We start from the raw sequence: 10,003 nt of genomic DNA, 5'->3' as shown, positions 1-10,003 counted from the left end.
CCACTAAAAGCCAAGAAAAAAAAAAGAGAAGAAGACGAAGAGAAATAGAGCCCAAGTCCACATGCTGACAACACACCCAGAAGTAGCAAAGCCTTCTCTGTGTCTCTAATACCAAGCTTAATTAAAGGAAGAAAAAAAAAGTCTAGCTCAGCTAAGGGTGGGGAGGTGGGGGGGGGATCCCCAGAATACTTGGCTGATCTGTGAAGCAGAACCCCCTTGTATTGTCGCACCCCCCTCCTCCTCCTCCCAGGAACATGAAGGGGGTCTGGGGTCAGGAGAAAGCAGCGACTGAAGCTGGTTTGCAGGAGTTGGGTGAGGGGGTGCAAGGGAAGGGGGTGCAAGGGAAGGGGGTGCAAGGCTTTCCAGCTAGCTAGCCCCGCATGCATGCAGCTACTGCTGGGTGGCTTAGGCTCTGCTCGCTGTTGTGCTAGCCTGTCCAGCCCTTTGCCTGTAAGCTGAGCCTGCAGAGGCTGAGGAGAGGGAGGGAGGGGGGGACGTAGAAGAAAAGAGAGAAAAGCTAGCGGTCTGTGTTGTCACTCCTTGCCTACAGGAACCGTTATGTGAAGCTGCACAAAGTTTTGAGCAAGCCTGCCTGCAGAGGTAGGGGGACTCCAGCAAGCCCCCCCAATCAAAGCTGCGACTCACCCATGAGAGAGAGAGAAGAAGGGGAGCAGAAGACCTGGGACTTGATCTCCCACCATCTCTGACACTGTAAGCTCCTCAACTCTGCAACAAAGCCAACCACCACAAGGAATAAAACACCAATAAAAAAAAGGGGGGTGCTGGTGTACCCCAAGTCCTTACCGTTTTTCCTCCTTGGATTGGCTTGTTTTCGCCTCTTACACCTGGGGCCATCCGCCATCATGTCCTGCTTCATTGATAAGAGTGGATCAGACGCCAGTTCTCATGGACAGAATGATTCAGGAGGAGCACGTCGACTCTGACAACGGAGCAAACACAGGCACACAGTGGGCATTGATAGATCCCATTTAAAAAAGCTGGGCGCCAAAGACTGCGCCAGATCTTCCTAGAGCAACCCGGTTCTGTCTCTTTTTTTTTTTTTTGTTCTCTTTTTTTTTTTCCCTCTTTGCCTCTCAACTCACTCCTTTGCTGGCTTTAAGTCCTCCTTCCTGGGCTGTTGATTGCTCATGTATAAGGGGGTCTCCCTTTCTCTTTTTTTTGTGTGTGTTTGTTAGCCAGATCCCAGCAGATCTACATCTTGCACAGGACTCTCTCCTCTGCTAGGATGACTCAAAGCTTCCCCCCCTGTTTTTTTCTACTTTGCATCCTCGCCCAGACCTCTCAGCTCAACTTTGAGTGTAATAGGATATGCAGATCTGTGGACACTGACTGTAATTAACCAAGGAGGGCTGGCAATGATGCCTTGGGTTCCGAGGCTCTGGAGCAAGGACACCCCAAATTCCAAGGCAGCACCTCCTCCCCCCCCCCTTTTTTTTTTACTTCTTTTGGCTAAAGTAAGTGAGATCAAACTGGACTGGCAGCTCAGGGAACAGCAATGCTGTGTGTTTAGGGGTGTAAACCTTGATGTGGGAAAAAAAATGTTACATTTTAGATCGTTTCTGTCAAAATGTAGGGGGGGGGGGGGGGGTATGGGAGGAGGAGGGGTGAGGGGGGGGGGCTGGGGGAGCCAAAGATTTTAGTTGTTGCTCCCAAGTTAAAGGGGGGGGGGGTTTAGCTTAAACTGGAGGACAAATGCAACCCCTTAAGACAAGGACAATTAACCCTTAAAGCCCAGGAGTGCCTGCAAGATCACCTTTAAATTTAAGTTAGCCTCTACTTTTAAAACACAGCCCCCCCCCCCCCCCCCCCTTAGCCTCCCTTTTAAAAAAAAACAGTGTCAAAGCAAGGTTTACTAATTCACATGTACATAAACACACAAGTCCCAAACAAATGACACACACACACTAGGCTGGGCTGTGTGTAGGGGAACTTCAGCTCATGGGGTGTTAAAACAAACAAGGACAAACTAAACACATTGGCCAACACAGTCACAACTATGGCTTTCACTGCCTAGTAGCCTCAAATGATTTTGGCAGCTGTCACTTTTATTTAAAATAAATTTAATATATTAAAAAAAAAGTTGCATGTAAAAATATTTTTTTTGGGGGGGGGGGGGGGGTAAATAAAATAGGAGGACCATCTAGAGAAGAGGGGTATAGGTGGTGTATTTTTAAATACTAAGAAGAGGTAGGGGGTTTAGGTGGTGTATTTTAGAATACTAAGAGTAGGTAAAAGGTATGGGTGATTATTTAAGAATGCTAAGAGGATATAAGAGGTATAGGTGGTGTATTTTTATTTATTTTTTAAACTAAGAGGAGGTGAGATGTGTAGGTAGTTATCTGAAAATACTAAGAGGAGGTGAAAGGTATAGGTGGTGTATTTTACAAAATCTAAGAAGAGGTGAGAGGTAGAGGTGGTGTATTTTACAAAATCTAAGAGGAGACAATAAGTATAGGTGGTGTATTTTACAAAATCTAAGAAGAGGTGAGAGGTATAGGTGAAGTATTTTAGAAAACAGAGAAGATATTAGAGGTATAGGTGGTGTATTTTAGAAAACTAACAGGAGGTAAGAGGTATAGGCTGTGTATTTTAGAAAATATAAGAGGTGGCAAGGGGTATAGGTGATGTATTTTAGAAAAAAAAGAGGTGGCAAGGGGTAGAGGCAGTGTATTTAAGAAAATCTAAAAGGTGGTAAGAGGTATAGGTGGTGTATTTTAAAAAATCTAAGAGGCGACAGGGGGTATAGGCGGTGTATTTTAGAAAATCTAAGAGGTGGTAAGGCATATATATACATGACCTATTTAAGACAACTAAGAGGAGGTATGAGGTAGAGGTGGTGTATTTTAGAAAATCTGAGAGGTGGTAGGAGGTATATATGGTGTATTTCAGAAAACTAAGGTAAAAGGTATAGGTGATGTATTTTACAAAATTTAAAAGGAGGTAAGAGGTATAGGTGGTGTATTTCAGAAAACTAAGAGGAGGTGAGAGGTATAGGTGGTGTATTTTAGAAAATCTAAGAGGAGGTAAGAGGTATAGGTGGTGTATTTCAGAAAACTAAGAGGAGGTGAGAGGTATAGGTGGTGTAATTTAGAAAATCTAAGAGGAGATAAGAGGTATAGGTGGTATATTTTACAAAATCTAAGAGGAGGTAAGAGGTATAGGTGGTGTATTTTACAAAACATAGAAGATATTAGAGGTATAGGTGGTGTATTTTACAAAATCTAAGAGGAGGTAAGAGGTATAGGTGGTGTATTTTACAAAACATAGAAGATATTAGAGGTATAGGTGGTGTATTTTACAAAATCTAAGAGGAGGTAAGAGGTATAGGTGGTGTATTTTACAAAACATAGAAGATATTAGAGGTATAGGTGGTGTATTTTAGAAAACAGAGAAGATATTAGAGCTATAGGTAGTGTATTTTAGAAAACAAAACAGGAGGTGAGGGTGTAGTTTGGGCTTTTCTATGCAGTGAATGTCATTTATAATGCAATGGATCAAGAAACATAAATGTACACTAGCAGCAAACATTCAAGAAAAGTGTCAAAAAAATAAATATTAAATTAAAAAAAAAATTGTAACCTAAGGTTCCAGGTGGATATTTCAAAATAAGCTTTTTTTCTGTTTTTTAAACCGCCATCTAAATTCCAAAGTCGACTTTCACTTCTGTTTATCAAGAGGTGTTAGGTAATACACCAAAAATTACGGTACATTAAATTAAATTTACAGAAATGAAACTTGCTAAATGTACAGAACTATTTGCTTTGGGTAAGGGCTTTTTTTGGGGTGGTAAGGAAAAACAAAAAAAAAAGCATGTGCACTAAAGTCACAAAAATCTATATCCAACTTGGTGTAAAATGTGAAATAATTTTGTACATTGCAATTAAAAAAAAAAAAATGTATCCTTCAAATGGTAAAGGGAGTGTAAAATGTAAAATAAAATAAATGTCTGTCTTGAGCTTTACCTGCCCATCCAGGTGAAGGATCTTGTGTGGGCTAGGATGCTCTGGTGGTCCCCACTTTTTTTTTTTTATTATTAAAGGAAGAGGGCATCTACCTAGCTTAGGTTTGGAGGAAAGATCATGGAAAGGACCTACCTTTAAAGCCCGGTGGGTGGTTGGGATGAGGTGTGCAGGACCATGTAGGACCAGGCTTTTAGGAGGAACAAAGTGAAGGAGAAGCTCCTGGAGATATTGTAAAGCCAAGAGAAGAGTCAAGGCAGGGATGGACCGTTATTCCTGCAGAGCAGGTTAGCACTGATCTCTCACTGCCACTTCACGAAACACGAACCTGGGGACGGTCTGACGTGACGTTAGGCTGTTCCTAATGACATTTTTTTTCTTGTTGTTCAGAGTGGAGACCCTGAGACACACGCCACCTATCTTTGTGGGGAGGGATAATTGAGCACCAAACGTGAGCATCATGTGAAAAACGTGATCACCAAGTTTCTCTGTGGGAAAAGATCTGGGTTAGATTATACCTTGAAGTCTTAGCAAACGCTTAGTGGTAGAAATTAAATTCCACCTCCCTTATCCAACCCCCCCCCCCCAAAAAAAAAAAAAAAACTCTTCTTCTCTTCTCTCTTCTTCTCCCCCCACCCAACCTCATCTCCTCCCTACCTCCCCCCCCCCTCTTTTTTTTTTCTCTCCCCCTCCCCAGCCATCAAGTCCTTGCCATCATTATCTTCGTCACTAAATCCTACTGGATACAAGACTGAAAACATTTTGCACCAATCACACTTCTTAGAACCCAATGGAACTTCAACTTACTGAGGTCTCCCTCTTTAGATCCCAGCGCTGCCATCGACAAGTCTACATTGTATCACATTGGGACCGAAGCTGCCTAAAGGATCCCCCTTTTTTTCTTTTTTTTTTTTCCTCTTTGTACATCTTTGTTACCATGTTGCATTTTTTTTATTTGTTTGTTTTATTTTCAGATTATAAATTACAATCGAGTGTTGTGTAAGAAATCCTTGCTTGTTTATTTTATTTTATTTTGTTGCTGTTGTTTGTTTTATATTTTAGATCGCTTGTTTTATGTTTGCTTTATGTTCGATTTTATTCTGGAGCGCAGGATGAAGTCAGTAACCCATGGCAACCCGATGACATCTTTGCTGCTTCTGGTTGCTAGGGGTTACTGCATTTGGCCAGGGTAGACTTCTAACTGGCCTATGGAATGGCGTCGGTCTGCTATGTGCATGATTGTAATGAAAATCCCATTGTAGATAGTGCATGCATTTTGTAAAAAAAAAATGTTTTAAGATGCTGTTGGACTTTTTTTTTTTTTTTTTCTGAATGCATGCTTAAGCTGGATACACATTATACAATTTGTGTTGTGCATTTTCCTTTAGATTTACCTTCATCTATGTAGTGGAAGGGCCTGCCTGGGTTCATACAATTTAAACGTGTTTAGGTTTGACCACATATTATATGTTTTTGGTAAATCTACAGGAAAGTTGTACAAGGAAATTGTATAAAAAAATGTATAGTTTGTAGCCAGCTTTAGTTTTACAAGGTTGGAGGTAGGTGTGTGGATTTTTGGAAAGCGAGTTGATCTTGACTGATCCAGATTGGTTCAGAAGAATCTTGACTGATCCAGATTGGTTCAGAAGAATTTTGACTGATCCAGATTGGTTCAGAAGAATTTTGACTGATCCAGATTGGTTCAGAAGAATCTTGACTGTTCCACATTGGTTCAGAAGGGTCATGGCTGGTTTGGGAAGACCTTGACTGATCCATATTGGTACAGAAGAATCTTGACTGATCTTGGTTCAGAAGAATCATGACTGTTCCACATTGGTTCAGAAGGGTCATGACTGACTCGGGAGGACCTTGACTGACCCATATTGGTACAGAAGGGTCATGGCTGGCTCGGGAGGACCTTGACTGATCCATATTGGTACAGAAGGGTAATGACTGATTCGGGAGAACCTTGACTGGTCCAGATTGGTACAGAAGGGTAATGACTGATTCGGGAGAACCTTGACTGGTCCAGATTGGTTCAGAAGGGTCATGACTGATTCAGTCAGACCTTGATTGATCCATATTAGTTAAGAAGGGTCATGGCTGATTCGGGAGGACCTTGACTGATCAATATTGGTTCAGAAGGACTTGGTCAAATCCAAAATGACATTGACTTGATCCAGAAGGACCTTCACTGAGCCATATTGGTTCAGAAGGACCTTGACTGATCCAGGAGGACCTTGACTGATCCAGAAGAGAAAAAAAGTGCAGCTGTTTCCCATAGCAACTCTAATCAGAAGCTCGCCTTCATTTATCCCAGTGCAGGATAGAAATGGAAAAAGATAAATGGGTAGCTTGCTGTCTGCTATCACTCCCATTATGTTTCTGACTTACTGTATGCTTAATTGAATCATCACTCAAAAGATTCTACTGTGACGTTGCCGTCCTGAGCCAATCAGGTGCTGAGAATCTAGGAAGACAGTTATCCTTCACATCTGGAGTTCAGCTATGTAGTAAGGACTGAGCAATATTAACTAATTCAAGCCTTCATCCCAGGGGAGGATAGCGAGCTAAGTGATTTAACCAGTACTGGGCTCTCTGCTCTCCTCCACTCCGTGCGGTACAGCCAGGCTGGGCTTCTTCTACACGGTGATGGGGAGAAAGAAGCTTCATAAAAATAGTCGAAGAATCGATTTTAACCTCTCTGGGGTCTTGCAATCCTATTGTTATTTCATACTATTATTAATGGCTGAGAAATTTATGGTAAAAGTTATATTCAGTGCATGCCATGTGCTGAAATGTACATAATAAATGCATTTTTATGTAGTTTATTAATACTTGTTGGATCTTAAATATGTGATAAGTATGATATGTGTGTGTGTGTGTGTGTGTGTGTGTGTGTGTGTGTGTGTGTGTGTGTGTGTGCAATTATCTGTGAAATAGTAAGAAATATATAAATATTCTTAGATACTTAATTGCACCCCCCCCCCCCCCCAACACATATTGTAGTACAGACATCTCATTTTACCATATGTGCAGTATGTTGTATGTATTTATGTGTATGTGTGCATATGTGTCTGTGGGTGGGTGTAGTGCTGGGTGTGAATATGTGCTACGTAATAGATAGATAGATAGATAGATAGATAGATAGATAGATAGATAGATAGATAGATAGATAGATAGATAGATTTTTGCACAGTTTTTAATGCTATAAATTGTAATACATTTATTTGTGCAGAAGTTCCAGTACTGGGATAGGGACTTCTTATTGATGAGATTTTATCAGATAATGCACAAACTGTCCACATTATACACTGTATATAAGGTATATATCCTATACTGTACTGTCTATACAGGTTGCGTGCTCAGTATAGATCCTGTACTGTACTGTTTACACAGGTTGTGTGCACATATATCCTGTAATGTCTAAACAGGTTATGTGTACATTATATATCCTGTACTTTACTGTCTATACAGGTTGTGTGCACATTATATATCCTGTAATGTATATACAGGTTGTGTTCACATTATATATCCTGTACTTATACTGTCTATACAGGTTGTGTGCACAGTATATACTGTGTCATATACTCTACTATCTATACAGGTTGTGTGTTCAGTATATAGACCCTGTACTTTACTGTCTATACAGGTTGTGTGCTCATTATACATCCTGTAAAGTCTATACAGGTTGTGTGCACAGTATATATACGGTACTGTCTATTCAGGTTGTGTGCACAGTATACATCCTGTACTGTTGATAGATTCACTACATTCTGTTCAAACAGTAGATATTCTATATTATCCTATCTTGATATACAGTATGCATCACTGGCTATAGATGCACGCTACCTTTTGTTCAGTATGTATTCTGTACGGTCTAAAGATTTACTAAGCAGTGTACTGTGTATACATTGGCTCTAACTTGTTTTTGCAATATACATCCTATACTGCCCCTAGATTCACTAACCACTATACTATCTTGCATGTGCAGTGTGTGTTCTATACTGTGCTGTCTATAGAGTAACCATACATTGTACATACAGTTTATATTTTGGACTGTCTGAAATTTGCTCCACAAAAATACTAGACATTCTGTACTGCCCTGCGTACAGATTCACTATGGAGTGACAGTATATATATATATTCTGTACTGTCTACGTGTTCATTATACATTGTGTACAATAGGTGTCCTGTACACTACTAACTGCAAATGTCTACACACTGTGTGCACGATGTGTTAGGGTTAGTGAAGTGTCTAAAGATTTACTGTACACTATGTATTCTGTGATATATATATATATATATATATATATATATATATTGGACAGTTAAGTAGCACAGTACAGGATATATGTATACTATATACACAAATTATATATATATATATATATATATATATATATATATATATATATATATATATATATATATATATATATATATATATATATATATAGTTCTGTATGCAGATTTTCTCTACACAATACGAAAAATTCTATGTACTTTCTATGTCATCCATCACTATACACTGTGTTTACTATATATAATACTATAATGTCTACACTACAGAACCACTATACACTACACTGTGTGTACACATTGTATATTGTACTAGTATAGAATAGAGTACGCTCTATTCTGTGCTGTCTACTAATTCCTATTGCCCTGTTGCACTGTGTGAACTTTATGTATTTCGTGCTCTGTACAGATCCAATCTACACTGGTAATTCAGTATTTTTTTCTTTACTATCTACACACTTCCTATATTAGTATACGTGGAATATATATATATATATATATATATATATATATATATATAAAATGGTGAATTCTATATTGTACTGTCCTGTGTGCAGAGAACACTAACATTCTCCAGGTTTGTCCCATGTGTCTGTCCCCCTGTGTCCCCACACCCTGGATCTGGAGGGGGGTCTTCCTCGTGGTCAGTATTTCCTGCAGATTTGGGAGCAATGGGGGCCAATCAGCGCTTTTATTCGCTACAATTAACCCCTTCATGACCGACTTTTATAAGGTCGGAATCCAGCCGGCGCTTTATAATTAGAGAGAGAGAGAACTTCAGCAGAAGTCATATTTCCATGTCCATTGCTGTGTGTGTGTGTGTGTGTGTGTGTGGGGGGGGAGGGGGGGGGTGGTTCCTGGCCCCTTCCTCATACTTTCAATACATACAAGGCTGGCACCTCCTGACCTTTACCCTGCCAAAGCCCTGGGTTCTCTGCACTGGTCTGTGATGGTGCTGGGAGGGGTACACACCCGATGTGATCTTACATTGTATTGTATATTCATACACTGTGTCACTTGTATGGAATCCTCTTTCTTTTCTTCTCTATCAATTCATCGCTCCTCCATCCCTATATCTGTCCATCCATCAATTATCCTATAGCTATCAATCAATGAATACACTATCTATCTATCTATCTATCTATCTATCTATCTATCTATCTATCTATCTATCTATCTATCTATCTATCTATCTATCTATCTATCTATCTCTCTATCTCTTTCTTGCATCAATTCTATTTCTATGTCCAGTTTCTTTCTCTGTAATTTATATTTTTGTAGGGATGTTACTATATTTGTGTATGGATTATTCATCCACACATCCATCCTGCTGCTATAAATCCACATATTTCTGTAAAGTTTATTCATGTAAGTTATCTTTATCTTTCTTCCTTCCTTCCTTCCTTCCTTCCTTCCTTCCTTCCTTCCTTCCTTCCTTCCTTCCTTCCTTCCTTCTCTTTCTTCCTTCCTTCCTTCCTTCCTTCCTTTCTTCTTCCCTTCCATCATTCTCTTACTTCCTTCTCTTTCTTATCTATATCTATCCATCCACCCATTTTCCTATATCTATCCATTATTAAATCCATACATTTATCAACTGTCTTTTTTACTCTATCTATCTATCTATCTATCTATCTATCTATCTATCTATCTATCTATCTATCTATCTATCTATCTATCTATCTATCTATCTATCTATCTATCTATCTATCATCTGTATATGA

The 10,003-nt window shown here is 39.6% G+C and overlaps 1 protein-coding gene and 1 long non-coding RNA gene across 6 annotated transcripts in view; one reads left to right on the top strand and one right to left on the bottom strand.

Moving 5' to 3' along the window:
- Positions 1–4,550, bottom strand: part of ZEB2 (zinc finger E-box binding homeobox 2) — a 182,148-nt gene extending 177,598 nt beyond the window's left edge. The window contains exons 1-2 of one of the 5 annotated variants that reach the window (XM_077447744.1): positions 4,116–4,550; positions 805–940 (exon numbers count right to left, since the gene is read on the bottom strand). In XM_077447744.1, coding sequence (XP_077303870.1) covers positions 805–877 — 73 coding nt within the window. In that variant the 5' untranslated portion in view covers positions 878–940; positions 4,116–4,550. Of the gene's footprint in view, positions 1–804; positions 1,550–4,115 lie in introns of those variants that run through there. The other 4 variants (XM_077447740.1, XM_077447742.1, XM_077447743.1 and 1 more) reach the window with 4 other exon arrangements.
- LOC143923829 (uncharacterized) lies at positions 1,645–6,815 on the top strand. Its single transcript, XR_013261783.1, has 2 exons — positions 1,645–3,265; positions 3,307–6,815. It is a non-coding gene; the product is annotated as an uncharacterized LOC143923829 (long non-coding RNA).
- The last annotated feature ends 3,188 nt before the right edge of the window (positions 6,816–10,003 follow it).

This window comes from Lithobates pipiens, unplaced genomic scaffold, assembly GCF_037356315.1.
Source record: "Lithobates pipiens isolate NorthernLeopardFrog02 unplaced genomic scaffold, aLitPip1_a1.2 Scaffold_22, whole genome shotgun sequence".
Classification (NCBI taxonomy): Eukaryota; Metazoa; Chordata; class Amphibia; order Anura; family Ranidae; genus Lithobates; species Lithobates pipiens.
Note: the sequence above shows the minus strand (reverse complement) of the source record. Positions and strands in the feature narration are given on the sequence as shown.